The following is a 17,551-nucleotide window of genomic DNA, read 5'->3' on the forward strand; positions in this document are numbered from 1 at the left end:
TTAATTTTTTCTGCCAACTCTTCATTTACTGTTTGATTAGAGAAATTGAAGTGTTATTGAATGAGATGAATTGGATACATGAAACAGAGAAATATTCATATTATGCCTTTTCTTGACCTTGTCTGACACTTGACTTCACATAAATTTGACAGGTGACAAGATATATCCAGGTATTAACCTGTACTGTTAATATTCATAGAGGTTAAGGTCAAATATGGTCAGTCATGTATCACATGATCAAATTCAATAAAATAAAAGAATAATATTATAAAGATGTTTTGCTTTTTGTAGTTATTTTCATTGTCATTTTGAATGTGAATTGCATTTTTGTTTAATGTTTATTGACTTATAGTCGTGATATAAATATTCCTGAAAATTGAATTGATATTGTCTCAATGTGTTGTGTTGTTCTGGACCCTGTCCAGTAATAGTAAATTCAGTTCAGAACTGCCTTATTTCTGACCCATACCACAATAACCCTAACAACTCAAGAGGTTAATTGTCTAGAAAGCTATATTTTCTGACCATAACATACCATGATAACTCCAAGAATTCTTGAGGTTGTCTAGAAAGCTATTTTCTGACTTTGTTATATGTAGAAATCTTTTACCCTTTTGTAATGTAGAAGTATTCACCATAATAAAAAAAAAATAAGTCAGAGGTTAAGCTCAACTAGCCTGTCATTCACAATTTTTCAAAATTCTTCTCCTCTTACACTATTGGATCTAATACATTTGTAGGACCAAATTTGGTATGAATGTTCCTTAGGATATTTTGCCTAGAACTGATGTAGGGATTTTTGATCTGTCAAAAAAACATGTCTGTTGTTACTAAAATAAGACAGCAGTTTTTTGAATATATCTCCAAAATTGTAAGGTGTAACCAAATTTTTACAGGGTAAAATTGTTTATCTATCTAGTCAAATTACATTAAAACTGTTGAGCCATGTTGGAGTTATTTCCCATTTTGGTCATTTTTGCTTTTAATAATGTTATTACTTAAAACATTTTCTACTCTGAATCTACTTGATCAATAAAAACCTAACTTGATAGGAATGTTTCTTAGGGCATTTTGCCTAAAATAGATGTTCCATCAAAAACCATTACTGCCTTTACTAAAAATACTGTAGACATTTTAATTATCATGGTGTACTAATTTTTTGCTATTTTTGGGGTGGACTGAAAAGCAGGAAAAACAATACTCGCAATGTTTTTTAACACTATGCAACACTAATCATTTTTGTGTACCTCTAAAATTGATACCCGCAAAAATGGTCACTTGACAGAATCTGCAAAAATTAGCAACACCAAAAATTGATACCTTTACTGTAGAACATAGGAATCAGACAGTACCTTTTCACATATATTTTCTAAATTATTAGGTTAAGGCTAAGTCTGGCTGGAGTTAAAATGTTCAACATGATGAGATCTATCTGTGATCAAATTTTTGTGAAAATCAGTTAAGCCATGTTGGAATAATTGCCCTTTTTGACATTTGACTCTACTTTTAATGTTATTACCTCAAAAAAATCTTCCAAGAAACTACTGGATAGAACTCAATGAAAGTTGATATGATCATTCCTAAAGTAATTAGCATTAGTAATTTTTATTAAAGAAAATATACAGCCACTTTAACGAAAATTAAAATGTGGCTTATCAAGCTAGGTGAGTGATTCAGGCTCTCTTTAGCCTATAGTTTAAAAATTAACTTGATGTAACTTCACTTGATATATACATACTTAAATGGTACTTTGCTGGTGCTGGGAATGTAAGCTTACTTGTTACATGTAGTTCTTTAAGTGCCAAAAAATACAGATTACTAATACATTGATAGGAGACAATGCATTCTCATCTTACTGATTACAATCATATACAAAGAAATTGACTTCAGCAACATTTGCCATAGCTGCTAGTTTCATGAGAAGTAACAATAGTCCAATCTAATATACTGACATTTGTCAGCAGATTGTCTAGAAAATTAGAAGGATCACTGGCTGGAAACAAATATCAATTGGCATAATATTGAAAGGAGAAAAATAGTGGTAAATTTTCTTTGGCCCACTTACTCACTATTATGTATATGAGCTCACTTAAAAGAAAATAAATGCCATAATTTGTGTATCACTTCATTTGTAGGTGGACATATGAGACCTTTTTATTAGCTCTAGAATGAATGGCTTGCTTGTCCAGAATCTGGTTCTAGCAAGTTTTTTTCCTGGTATATGTTCTGTTTAGTACCATTTTGTAGATTTAAAACTATATTTTCTATTGAGTGATATTCAATTGGGTTGGCTGGCTTTAAAATTATGGAAAATCTATCTTTTTCTTTCAAGTTGCTCATAATTCATGGTGATGTGTCAATTAGGTGAATATATTACCCTCTAGGGTGGATGGCTTTAATATATTGTCCAGAAACTTGTTCTAACCAGTCTTTGAATTAAACTGCAAGTGTAAACCCAAGGCCTTTAAATCTAAAGAGTATGAAATTTTACATAAAATTATTTGACCTGGCAGCTGTATAATTTAAAGAAGCTCAAAAGGATGTGTTAGGCTTGTAAGTATAAAATTTAAATCATGTACAGAATAATCTAAAAAAAATACACAAATCTCATTCTATTTGGTAAAATTAATTATCTTTAATTAGTACATACATACCATATAGGAAGAATCTTAAATGGGAGAAAGAATTAAAGAATAAGTTAAAGTTGTAATACTTTGCCTACATGTTTCCTCAGAGGTGCGTTAATGGTTAAAAATAGTCCCTGAAAAATCTTACCCATTTACTAAACAGATGAGTAGAGCTTTAATGCAAAACAACAAATGGGTGTGAAAAAATCCCATAATTACATGTTTATAATTAAAACCCTTGACAACAATATCACTCATTGTTTGATTACATAATGAATTTTTAAATTCATAATTAAATAATATAGATATAACTGTCTAGCACTAATTAAACTCTTGTTAAAGTAGATTTAATTTTGATCTTTCATGCTTAAATAATTCAGAAACTGTCAAATCCAAACAATTAGACTAAGAGGGGGAGACTTTGGTAGCTGTCATTTTGTGAGTTTATCCAGGTAAATGATTATCTAACCCATGTGGTCAGTTTAAAAGAATGTGTCAACTCATGTGAAGCAGTTGTCAACCTCATACCTGGATTTTCTAAGATCTATTAATCTTTTATGTTGTACATAGATATTAATACTTCAATAGTAAATACAGATTTGCTGAAGAGTGGAATATGGAATATTTTACAATTGTTGCATTTCTAAATGCAAGTGTGAAGAAAAACAGAAATTTAATCAATTAACTTGTGTTAAGAAACTGGCCAGTACATTTTTCTGTGAATCTCTGAAATTACAATTTTCCAACATTTTCTCTGTCTTGGATTTAATTGAGCGGATTAGTATTTCATGTTGCACTCCTAGTCCTTCGTATTATTGGAAAAATCAAAGCCTGTCGTTGGCATCACTTCAAAAGATATCAGTTGGTGACAAGTGATAGCAAACTTACTATACATGGAATAGGATGTATACTTGATTTCTACCGATATACCATACAAATAACTTTTTGAACTTGTATAGAAAGCGCTGTAAAAATCCCCTTATTGAAATGGAAAGCTTTTTTTACTGTTCCATTGTTTGGTGTGATATATTTTGAAACAGTTTTTAACTCTTTTCAAAAACAATGGATGAACGTAAAATATCTGTTAGTTTGGAACTGACTGGGAAATGCAAGTCTTCAGTGAAGAAGAATATTCAGTCAAACTTGATGGGAATTATTAAATATGTTCTTCCTCTTCAGGTTTATAAAGTTGTGGTTAATGTGGACAATAAATCATGGTTCATCTTTAGAAGATATAATGAGTTCCACCAACTTCATGAAAAGGTAAGTATCACTTTTGGAGGGCATTCTGGGTCCATAGTCCATTCACTTTTTATTATTATCATTGGGACCAAACCAGCACCATTCAGAATCCACTGAAATGCAATAAGGGTCCATGGAATTGGTCCGGCGGATGTATGACCCATTCTGTTACCTGGATACATTATTCTAGTATGTATGGAATAATAACAAATATTGAACCAACTTATATTTTATTTAAGTTAAGATCAATAAGTTTGTAATATTAAATTAGTGAATTTATTTAGTTGATAGCATACATGAGCTCAAAGTCCTTGAATGAAGTCAAATTTAAAAGATTTTGAGACCTTAGCCCAACCAGTAAATATCAGAACTCATATACAATGCACCTGCATGCCCAAAGCCTGAATAAACTTAACTTAGACCTTAGACCTCCAGTTAATATTTCATAAAAAGTGCATGGGGTGAATGAAAATGGTACAATGACTCTATTATAAAGTGAAAGACATGCAATGATGAACCTGTCAAAAACCAAGTGGTCAACATGAAGTTGATGCATTCATACAGTAAACACAATTCAGAAATCATGGCATTCTGGGAATGCTATTGTTCATTACATTCCTTTTGTTCAAAACGTATTTTAACAGTATACTGCAATGACCCAATGATGTTGGAGTCAATGTATTCAGCTGGTTTGGCTGTTTAATTACAAAACATGCAGAAAAGATAGAAGAACATAGAAGGCTGTGAAACCTATTTGGAAGCAGTTTTGAATGGAAGAATTGTTCGATTTACACAAGTTCATGATTCATTTATATTGGTATGCAATGAATTTAAGTATATAATTAGTTAATACAGGTTATGATGTTACCTGAGTTAGCTTTAGAAATGTTATACTGTATATGAGGAAAAAATACTTGTAAAAGTACAAAACAGTAATAAGAAATACATGTACTTGTACTTGAATGGTTGGACTTTTTATAGGTACTTAATATACCAAACATTAAGTTACTGAGAGAAAACATTTTAAATTTGGCTAATGAGTCTTGACAAATGTAGAAGTTTGGCCCACAAAATATTAGTACTTTGATAATAGTCACTATTTGATTCTCATAACATAACTGGTTTATCTTTATTTAATTAAATATTTTGGTACATGCAAGCATGTGTAAATTCAAAAAAGGTAAGAAATGGAACATTCAGTAACTTCTTTGCCTAACACGATAAAGTATTGCTATGTTTACTGATAAAGGTGATGTAGTCATGAAGACAGTACATGATTTAGATTTGGTAGTAGTATACACGGAGACATGTGAAGACGTACTTTAATCGTGTAAAAACCTTTCTAAACAGAATGTTGGCAAAAGTTACTCTACAATAACATTTTGAACCTGTGTCAACCAAACAACTAACTAAAGAGACCAAATTCATTGGTCAGAACATGGTACTGTTATGACATGTTTGGCTCAGTTATCTCTTACTTTTGACTTGTTAAACAGAGTGATTTTTTAAGGAGTTTGGGTATTAAGTTGCTTTGAATGAATTTCAATGACATGTAGACGACAGCTTACCAATGAGAAGAATTATTAGAGTTAAGATTGAGAAGTTAACAACATTCCAGTACATATTATTATTGCTGTTGAATAATTATAATACGGGATAGTAACTAGTTGTTGTTCTGATTTAATTATTGTTTATGTTGAAGTTTTTTTTACAGTTTAATTTTAATGTAGTTAACTTTTTAATTCTTAGGTCTTAATTACATTTTTGAGTTGACCTGTAAAGTTTGATGAATTGAAGAACTGATATTGACAGCTATAAACTGTACCCACCTTTATTTCATTTCATGATAATTAAATTATTCCAGAGTACACAAAAATTCTTTTTATATGATTTATATTAATTTCTTATGTAAACTTGATGCATGGTTTGTTTTTCTTTTTCATATTACTATGTTTATGGAAAAGCATTTCTAAATATAGGAAGGCTAAAATATGATTTACTAGGAAAAGAATGTTCTGAATATTTTATGAGGTGTTTTGTCTGAAGGACTTTCACCTAAGACAATTAATTCGTCTTGCCAAGATTTATAAAACTACAGCAATGATACATCAACATTACCTATTACTAGACATTTAGAAATTATTTCAGTGTATTCGTGACCTGTGAGATGAAAAGGCCAAGTGTCTACTTTGCTATTTCAGAATGGTCATAGTTGGCTTAGTGTTTTATTATGCATGAATTATTCAAGTTACCTTTAACCTTAAAGGTCAGGGGTCTTTGACAAGTTATTAAATAGCTAATTGATAATGATAATCTAAAGTTTAGGATCAAAAGAACAGTAGACAATGCAAATAATAGAAAATAGAAGGAGGAGATACAATAAATCCATACTGAGAGTTTCTATTTGTGGGTACATTTATGTAATGATTAAATGATTTTTTTAGGTTAGGTAAGAAAAATATCAGTTAGTAGGTTTTTGAATATTTAGATTTGACAATCTATTCATATAATTCTTTTCATTTGGGTACCAAATTTTGTGGTTTGGAAAACCTGTAAAAACCATGAGAATTGGTACCCAACAAACAATAATACCTCTACAGTATCAGCCTGACTCCAAACATAGATACTACAAACTGAATGTGCAACTTTAAATCCTCCAAACACTGGGTGTAATCTGTTTTGATACAATACTAGCTTTTCATTTCATCTTTGGATAATGGTACATTACCCATTACACATAGATTTGAATGGGATAAAAAATAAAGTTTCCCTATTAGAATTTCTATGGGCTTTTCAAGCAGTTAATCTTATGGCTTGTCATTTCTGCATTATCAAATAAGTTTTCCTTAATGTCAGTACCCCTCTTTACAGCTCTTTAGTTCAATTTTAGTCAGATCATTGGCCTACACTTAACCTATCAAACAACTTCAGATTTAAGTTTCTATATCATTTTTACAATAGTTTGTACATGCATGCAATGAATAAGAATTAATTTGTCATTCAGACATGAAAAGAAGTTGTTTGAGTCACTGTTGATTTTTTGCATTGATTTTTGTAGACTGCACTTGATTTAAGGGTCAAGTTCATCAATTTTATACAGTGCTTTTTGTTTAAAAGTACATAGGACTTGTGGATGTTAGGAATTTATTACTTTATTTAATAACCCATTGTAAATCTGTTCATTTTCGCAAACTTCAAGAGGAAAATACCAATATTTGGGTTTGTGATTATTTTTTTTTATACAACCACAAATAAAATTAGTACAAAAAAAAATGTAGTTGTATAATGATATGGTGCTGTTCTTGGTGGAAGCAGTATTATCTTTTAGCATCAGTAGACATTTTGTGTACAGACAATGACTTGAGTCTAAGTGAATAGATCTGTGTTAAATTATACTTCAAGGTGTCATACCACCAACATCTAGAGAGGGGATACACATTAACAAAATCTCTTCCAGTGCCGACTTATGATTGCAATCCAAATTCAGACCTGTATAAATTCACTTTCCCCAATTGTTCAGAGATTTGACCTTTGTGAGCATATAAAGCTGTATCTTGTGGAGCATATTGTTTAGCATTACATAGAGATATATTTAATCTACAGTATATTATTAAACATTTCCTGTATATTTTTTTTTCTTCATTTCAAGCCAATTCAAGGGCCTGTTTTAGTCTTAAAGCTTAAATGGTCCATATCTAAGCCTCCTGCACAAGTTTTTTTGTATTTAGTATAAGACATTTTTTAGTAATACAAAAGTACTGTTAGGTACTTCCATGTTGTACTTGTTTTTGCTGTATTCACACAGGAGACAAATTTTTGCGAAAAAATTATACCAGCAGAATGGACTGTTTACACTAATTACTATAATTTTTTTAGCCATGAAAACTAATACCCTGGCACGATTACGCTCATTTGACAAAATCTGTGAAAATTTTATGAACTATTGGAGAAATGTTATTATTACAGAATTTTGTACTTTTCTTGTCATCACCATGATGTAACATTGTTTCAGCATTGATAATTGATGAAATACATTGTATTCATGAAACTTGAGTGCTGAATCAGCAAGATTGAATGTCCTGATACTCATTGTCACTGACAATATGTTGTGGTTCTTTGACTTAATGTCAATTTATTTTGTAGACATCCATAATGTAATACTTGCATTATTTTTAGTGTAATGGTTTTTGCTGTTGTGACTATTTGTATAGACTTTCTCATGATTTATTCCTTAACATTTTTTCTCATTAAAAAACAAACAAAAAAACTTCAATGATAATTAGTTCATTTATGAAATTAAGTATTTTTTCCAGTATGCTCAAACTTATTCAAAACAATTTGTAATAATTTAGGTAAAGAAATTTTAGAACCTCCAGAATATAGACATTTTTCTGTTGAATATTATTATAAGAAGCTGTGTGTTATTTCACAGGGAGACCTGCGGTAGGCCATTTGAATTTGGGGAAGAAAATATTTTTTTTTGCATAAATCTTTATTTTTATATGCCACCACATTTATTGGCAAGGTAATATGTGATACGCAAAGGAAAATGTTGCAGTTGCATATCCATTTGTCTGTCCGTGCGTCCCACTGCAGTTTCCAGATCATAAATTGAGAACGTATCAGTTATTTTTTTTTGAACTCTGCACAGTTGTTTAGTACTATAAAATACAAGTTAAGTTCAATTTTCAGCTAAATCAAAAACAATCTTTTCATGTTGCATCTTTTTCACTCTATACCATCCCCCTTTTTTACCCTTTTTATTGTTTCCATATTTTTAATAGCTGAGAAAGTATCAGTGATTTTTTTGAAATTTTGCACAGGTATGAACTACTGTTCAATAAATTCTCATGTAAAGTCAAAAATTATTTTTTGAGTTATTACATTTTTCACCTATACATGTTTCCAGAAAGGATGGAAGTATTGCTTTGAAACTTTGAACATTTGTTAAGTACTATGGAAGAAGGGTTAAGTTTAATTTTCTGCTAAATCCAAAAAATATTTTTCTGCCTTTAGCTGATATTTGTCATTCAGGTTGTGTTGTTTCTACGACTTTTTTCACCATTTCTATTCTTTTTAAAGCCTATATTTATATATTAACAATCTGATGGGGTATCATTTAATGCCCCATTGGAAACCCTATTTTTTCTTTAATGGAGCTCCCATAAATTTTGTTTTTACTTGGAAAGATTTATTCACAATCCACCTGATATAAAACAAATCTTTTTCATTTACACAGCATATATTAATTCCATAACAACAGTTGCTTTAACAAATAAACTGTTATCACAGAGATAAGTTTCGCCTGTTCAATATTGTCAGTATAATGGTGTGTTTGTTAATTATTATTTTTTGAGTTGCTTTCATATTTTGTATAATATTATGAAATTACAAAACTATGATTTTGTGTTACTGCTACAAAATGTACTAGGCGACAGATGGATGAACAGGCTTCGTATAGATCATTTAAGTTCCTTTTGAGTTTCCTCCAAACGAAAGGAAATGCAAAGAAAGAAGAACCAGAAAAAAAGAAGATTCAGTGAAAAAATAATACTTTGCGCCTTCGTTTTATTGCCACCTTTTGGACCAGGCTAAGTTGTGGTGGTAAAAGAGGTTTGGGATATATTGAGGGAATAAATTGTATAAAATCTATATAACTTTAGGAAAAGTGGACTTACGAAATTTATCGCAGTACCAGAGTGACCACCATTTAAGAGGGGTGTTATAACGAAGGAACACTGTAATTCCCTTCCACTCATGCAGTGGATGGAATTAAAATAAAAATGTCTAAATAAACTATAAGAAACCTTAATGTTAAACTTTAACATTGTATTTTCTAAGTTCAACAGACCATGACTGTGGGGGAATATGCATAAAATTGGCAAGAATTTGTGATGCAATGATGGTAATGCATCTGTACACTAAATATCATTGACCTACCATAAGGGGTTCTTCTTTAAATGAACTTGTCCGAAAACTTAACATTAAGTTAGTGGACATTTTGCCTGAAAAGCTAAACCTAAGTCTCGTCTTCCTTGATTTTCGTCTTAGGCGAGACAAAAACTGTAGTGAAGAGAAATGTACTCATGTAATCAGCCATTTTATTTATATTGTATAATATCGGTATTGAGTTTGCTTTGACATTATGCGATACCCATGATGCTTAACCATGGCAAGGTAACTGATTGAGCTTACAACCTTAATTAGAAATAGCTAACTTGTTGAACCAATTAACTAATTGAATTGCGAAACATAGCAGTGCTCACATAGTTGAACTGTTCATCAAATAAATTTGGAATGAACAATATTAAAGCGAGAAAATGTGTGTTATCTTTTTTTTAAATATAGTACTTGTGTTTTATTATTTTATTTCTCTACCCACAATCTTTTGTATAACTATACCTACTTGTCAGCAGTATGTGACATTCATTTATTACATATATAAGAGGGACTTTTTCTAATTTATAAAAACTGTCTAAATTAATGGCAAGCCTTGGCTATTTTTAGTATTTTCTCATGAATGTTAATTAGATGAAGTTTCATGAATGTCAGTTGTTGTGAAGAGTTATGGTAATGTTTTGTTTGTATTTTTTGTGAGCCAAATTCTTATGACATGTATACAACAGCTACAGCCTTGAAAACAGATGGTTTGTATAACTTCTAACGGTCTGAATGTCATGCAAAATTTGTCTTAGCATGAATAACTGTTCTTTGATGTGTGGCCTGCCAAAATGTCATTTCTTTTTGTGGTGATGCTTGAAAGGATGCTGCCAGTGAAATAACCTCTTATACTGGACCAATTATCATAATTTTGTCTCAACATGTAAATTGTTTTTTTTCTCCAACTAACTGGTTTCAGCTAAAAAGAAATACTGTGGTGGTTTCAATTTTATTGGTTTTAGGAATAAAGACATTTCATTGCATATTAGACTAACATTTAAAAGGCATTCCTTGATACATAGGTATTTTCTAAAATTTCAAATGAAACGTATATGGTACATCTGTCAGGAAATCAATACTTCTGTCTTCATTTCCCAGATTAAGAGTAAAAGTTATGGTAAGTTTGAATTCTTGTGAATGAAAACTTAAGGATCCATTGCTAGTTTTGTGGTAAATGGAATGGTAAAACCCAGGGTTTACCGAATGCCATTTTTACAGCAACTTTTAGTAGAGGAAAAATGAGAAAAGCGAAGAATACCAAACATTACACTTGTGAACTCTGACATTACATAGTTTGATAGCCCCAGTGTTATATGGGACTATACTCGGCGTCACATAAATAACATACTGTTAAAATTTGAATAAAAATATTTTCTACGACTTTATTGACACCAACCATCCTTTAAATTGTCTTAAATGACTTGCTCATTCGTTTAGCCAAACAGCTTCTCAAAAACAAGTCGCTTATTAGCTTAAATCATGCGTAACAAATCCTTACGGGAAAATCCCATACTAATATCCGCCATGTTGGTTTTTACGGGACGATTTGTTTACAAACGGAAGTGCGTAAGTTCCCGTCGAACTCCGGTGACAATCGTCTGCTTGATCAACTTCTCGGTATTATACGTTGTTCGCGTAAAATAAATCCGAGATATCCGAAATAACGCCGAATTGCATTCTGGGTTCTTCGGTTTTTGGACAAACCATTTAAACGTAAACAACATCTCCTAGCAACCCGATTACTGTAAACATGGCCGACTTTTTACAATGTAAATATTGCCACCTAGAATTAAAATCTGACCGGAATTTAACGATTCAATGTTTAGGGAGAAGCCGTTTGGCTAAACGAATGAGCAAGTCATTTAAGACAATTTAAACGACGGTAGGTGTCAATAAAGTCGTAGAAAATATTTTTATTCAAATTTTAACAGTATGTTATTTACGTGACGCCGACTATAGTACACTATAGATAAGTGTTTAATTAAACAATTGCAGGCATCTGGATGTCAAAAATCGGAACTACTTGGCTAATTCATTTTTCTGTGTAATAAGAAGGGCTGAGCAGTTCCAATTGTGGATTGGGACCATTTGATATGGCATATTTTGCAGTGTTGCTTGAATAATACTGAGATTAAGTTATCTGAGTAAACATTAATCCACAGTAATTATTGTTCTTTGGAATCTATAATTTCATGATTCAACAATACCAATGAAAATCATGAATATTAGTGTACAAGTGAATGTATCCAAAGTATATGCACCTTTTTACTAGATATGTATTTTGAGGATGCTTTTACTTTGTAAAAACTTTTCAGTTTCATTTTTTACCCTTGCATGCAACCGATTACAATTACAACATGCACATCTACCTATGAAACCATACTAGAAAGTGTCATCAAAATCTATTGAGTAGTTTGACTCTATAACTCTTATTGATTTCTCTGCTCATTGTTAGTGACAGGAAAACAAGTGGTGACAGAGTCATTTACCCTAATTATACATCTTTGGACATTATTTTATATCAATAGTTTTGATTAATTACTTACCAGGCTTAATTATTTTCTTCTTCTTTGATTAATTTAGAGTTAGTTGTCATCAATGGCATATTTTAACAAGCTCGTTACATGTTATATTTCAGTATTTTTGCCCACTCTCATTTTGTATTTGCAATAAGAAGTGCTAAAAGAACAGTAGGGTTAAATTCCTAGTGTAAAAACATAGGATTATTTGGTATTTATTCGACATGGCACACACTAATTAACGTTTAGTAAAGGTTAATTAGAATGTCATTGTACCTGAAACTCATATTAATTAAATTATATGTAGATAACTATGATATGATATAACAGAAGAGGACACTATAAATATCTGTAAATGAATGTAACTGGAGAACAATACCTACATTGTAATGTCATGACATTCAGAATGGCCTTTCATGACTGCTTAGTTTATATAAAGTATTATTGTGGTTAAGGAAAAATAAAAGATTATCAGAATATTGTAAAGGTCTTACTGAAGTTAAGATTTTGCTTTAAAGAATATTTCTTAGCCTTATTTTGTATAAAGTACTGAAATTACCTTCCATGCTTGTTTACCATGGTACTTGAAAAGTCTTGAGTTGACCATGAGGATAAATTTATTTTTAAGTTTTTGTATGGGGGTTATCTCCCTGTTTTGTTAGTTCAGGGATTTTCTTTTTTGATAACATTCATATTTTACAAAATTATAATCATTTCATTTAAGTAGTAAATAGCTTCAATTTGTGACATTATCAGATTCACCCCAGTAGTACATGTAAATACATAAAATCATTTATCTTAAGTTAAGTTGAGGTGATACAGATTATGTATTCGTTTGAATGTGTAGAGACTTCAAAGTCCAGATAGAACTGAAAAGAAAACTTGTCACGCTTCCATGTATAGGACATGTCAATAAATTTACAGATATACAGATCAATTTCATCACCTTGTCCAACATTAGAGGGCAAGTAGTCAGTTGTTGACTAAATTTTGTTTTCTTGATTTTTCCATACCTACTATTGACTATTATTTTGTATTACAGAGAAAAGATTGCAGATAATACCACCATATTTCTGCATTTCTTGTCAGCAAACAAAAGTAGTTCATATGTATATTTGGAATGCTAATCAGCACTATGGGAGCATTTGTCTTTAGCAAATAAAATTATGATTTCTGTTTGAAGATTATGCTTCAGATTACTGATACACTGTATTCTCTCCATCTTTAGGAACCGAAGGGAAATCTCACTCTTACTACCACTTAAATGTCACAGCCCATCAGTTTAGTGTAGTAAAAAAAGCATGAGGGCAACTGTCCGTGGGTTTGTGATGGCTAGAGCCATCTGTGGGTTTTTGGCGACATGTTTATGGGACACCACTTTTTTTTTCTTTGTATGTGTTATTTTGTTATTTGTTGAGTACCTGTTTGTTTATTTTCTTTGTCTAGTTGTTATCCTTGAATTTTTTTCTTTTTGATTACCCTTTGAACTCTAGTTCCCTCAATTTCCTCCCTAAAGGGATTTTGATGAGAAATTTTATAGAAAGGTTGGCACCATATTTACATGAGCATGAAGAAATTATTGTCGAGAATTTCAATGGGAGATATCCCAACTAGAGGTTTTAACCTGAATTATACAACCACAAAAAAATTGCGGTCCTTTAATGGTATTTAGCTGTTTTTGCCGTCTGCATCATTGCTTTCACCATACTACATCCATAGACAATTTTGTTTCCAGATAATAACTTGTCTATAAGTGTATGGATCTTGATGAAATAAGATCATACCACTAAATGAAGATTGGCGTTTATTTTGGTGGTTGTGACTTGGACACCTAGGAATTTGAGACCAAAAAGGGTCAGAAACAAGCATTTTCATCTATTCAGACAATAACTTTACTAAAAGTGAATGGGTCTCTTTGAAATTGTACTATGAAGTAGCATACCTCCAAAGGAAGGGGTAGATTTATTTTGGGTCTTGTAACTGGAACCATTTGTGAATAAAGGACCAAAAAGGTTCTGGTCAAATTCTTATCCGGTGTCAAATATTTAATCTGAATCAAATTTCATATCTGTATCAAGATTGCATAGTGTGTCCATACTTGCCTCAACTGTTCAGGGTTCCACTTCTGCTGTCATATCAAGTTGTGCCCAACAAAGCATTTGAAGTAAGGTGAATTATCTTTGTGAGCTTGCTGTGGTTTTTCATATTTTATCTGTGATGTGAATTTTCTTTTTAACATAAAAATATATATATTTATTATCTCATCAAAGTTAAAGGTAAGCAAGAAATTGTGATTTTCATAGGATTTTATACCAAGATAAGGACATTTCTGTTCAACTAAGTTCATGATGTTCTTACATGTTGGTTTCTGGAAAGTTCTTTGATCATATTTCATAGTTATAAAATGGTTTAATCTTCAAACCATGTTTTTCTTGATAAATAAAAGCCTTTTTTTATTATGGACAGTATAAGCATCATCTTATCAGCTGGACATACCTGAGTCCTTCATGTACTGGGTCAATATATAGGAACTCTGTAGTTCAAGTTCAATTCATGATTGTTTATTTTTATTTGGTAAATTTCTGACCTAATTTCTGGACAAGATTATATGTGTATGTGTGTAGTTTATACTGTATAGAGAATACAATGGAATTTTCCTGCATGAATATGCTTGAAATATTACTTTGGGTCAGGGTGGTTTGTTTTGATCTCTTTGGCTTTTGTTTTGGTTGCAATTTCTGACTTCTTATTTTGGTTTTTATTTACTGTGTTATGGTATACAGTTGTCTGTCTGTCTGTAGGTAAAATGTTGATTCAATAATACAAGGCTTTTTTTTTCCCGTTTTATTGTTAGATTTTTTTTCTCTTTCTGATTTATATGATTTTATCCACTAAAACACAATGGGATAATCATACCATGTGCTTTAACACAGCTCTTATATTAGGGTCTTCACTAATCCAAAAATTCAAAATGATAGATATATAATATAATGGCAAGAAATAAAATACAAAACAAAATTCATAACTTAACTGTATTGATTACTAGCATTACATAAACTTATCTGTATATAACAGTGTAAAAATCTGTACTTGGATTAAAATGCAAACAATTCAGGGGAAAAAATAAATAGTACTTGAGATAAAAAAAAATATTTCAGTTTTGATATACTGATATTTAAATAGAATAAATCAATAGGAAGCAGTCTACTTACCATGTAGACACAGAATAATTTTAAATATCCTGTGATTGTACTGTATTTTATTGGAATTATTGTTTAAGTCCATAAGGTATGCATTCTTTTTTTATAAGGATTTAAGCTTGTTACGATTTGGGTGCCTACCAAAATGAGATTATAGTTGGGACTTAATCCATAATGTCTTCTAACACTTTTATAGGATTGTGTTCCGACATGTAAGTGTGACTATATTTTGTAGAATTAGTAAATCATTTTCGCTTTGAATAAATCTTTGCATTATAGGAAAATGAGAAAAAAATACATGTACAAAATGTATATATGTGATATATCAGTAAAATGATTAGACTTTCATCAACTGTCAGATTATTTTAAATTGTCTGCTTCCTGGTATTCACAACCAAGAACTTAAGGAGAGGGAGTATCCATATTTCTTCAGAGTTAAAAACTCAAATTTAGTCTCTAAAATGTAAGACTTCAGAGTATCTAGAGATATTTAGCTCAATAGGTAAAATTTCATGTAATCTAGACTCTGTAAATAAATACTTATACTAAATCAGTAGATTTACATCTAACATACATATAAAAATATTGCTGATGTTTAATAATGGTATTTATACAACTGCTGTATCTTTGTTTACCACTATTTGACGTCACACGTTTGTATACTTCATTACTCGATGTCAACTTAGTTATGTCACATGTATCTATGTGACTCCTAGCTTTCAAAGATAAGTCTGGCTACCCTATATACTTTAACTTGCTAGACCTTAAGGGAATAATACAAATGTTAAGTGAAATTGTCCTTTTCCTCTGCTGTACTTTTATCTGTTTGATTTTCTACTGTTGACAAGATTTGGGAACAAGTATATGACAAACTTAAAGCAAGTCTAAATGATATTTAGTAAAGTTTTTTAACACAGTGTATGTTCGAGGGGTCCTGATTTCAAAATGATATCTATGTAATTTAGGTATATTTTTAGTATGGCAGAGAAGTGGTGCTTTAGGGTTAACAACCAGTAATGGAACGCTAGAACTTAATCATTTCTGTGAACAGGATCTTGTTCAATTTGTCTTATCTCATTATTTTTCATACATGTACATGTTCTATAAAAATTGGAAGATTAAATGTGTTTATTTTACCTAGTTATACAACTCAGTTCTAGAAATGTAATGCTGCCAGTTGAATCTGACATAAAATGCTCTTACTGTACAGAAGGGTTATCTGTCTAGGTATTACAACAAAGTTCAGGGAGGACTACCAGCTGAATTTCTGTGATGCTTAAATATCTGATAAAAAGATACTATTAAGGTTGATTAGGTATACCATTGTGATAGTGTAACCAAATCTTTCCAGTTAATACTATCTTTTACCTGTTGTAAAGGACCAACTTGGTTTGACAAGAGGTCTATCAATTATGTTGACTTTTTGACTTATGTAGATAGGAACCTCTCACATTGACCTAGATTTTGTACACCCTGTAAATGACCTCAGATATATTTGGTACTTTTAGATGTCCCTTAGCTATAGGCCAGATATCAGTTATACTGGACCGTAGCTATAGGCCAGATATCAGTTATACTGGACAATGGAGAGTGACATCTAATGCTACTAATAGGAATACTTTGTACCATTGTTTAATTTAATGTACAAAGATGAATCAGTATTAAGACTAATCTGCTGGCATCAAGTTTTTGATATTAACGAAGTTAATGGAAAGTGCAAGAACACATTCAAAGTTCTACTGTATAACATATTAAATGGTGATTTCCATTCATGATTTGCAATCATTAGCTTCTCACGAATTGTCCATGCATAGGTTACTGTAACCTTCAACAAGTAGAGCTGAAATAGTATGAAGTCCTCATATTCAAACTTTAGTAGACTATCTTCTCAAATTACAGGTCAGAATAGTACTAATGGAAGCTTAAAAGATAGGAGAAAAAAACGATGCTGTCTAAACTTGATACTCACATATTATGTCAGATTAAACAATTTGACTGTAATCTGAACCTCTGCTGTTCCTGT

The 17,551-nt window shown here is 31.1% G+C and overlaps 1 protein-coding gene across 3 annotated transcripts in view; it reads left to right on the forward strand.

The window, feature by feature from the left end:
* LOC148629893 (serine/threonine-protein kinase Sgk1-like) overlaps positions 1-17,551 on the forward strand; it is a 61,220-nt gene that overhangs the window by 17,464 nt on the left and 26,205 nt on the right. For 2 of the 3 annotated variants that reach the window (XM_088559331.1, XM_088559313.1), the window contains one exon: positions 3,807-3,890. In XM_088559331.1, coding sequence (XP_088415457.1) covers positions 3,807-3,890 — 84 coding nt within the window. Of the gene's footprint in view, positions 1-3,138; positions 3,891-17,551 lie in introns of those variants that run through there. The other variant, XM_088559323.1, reaches the window with a different exon arrangement.

Source organism: Perna viridis, chromosome 1 (genome assembly GCF_037379345.1).
Source record: "Perna viridis isolate PV_CMFRI_1.1 ecotype Kerala chromosome 1, ASM3737934v1, whole genome shotgun sequence".
NCBI classification, from domain to species: Eukaryota; Metazoa; Mollusca; class Bivalvia; order Mytilida; family Mytilidae; genus Perna; species Perna viridis.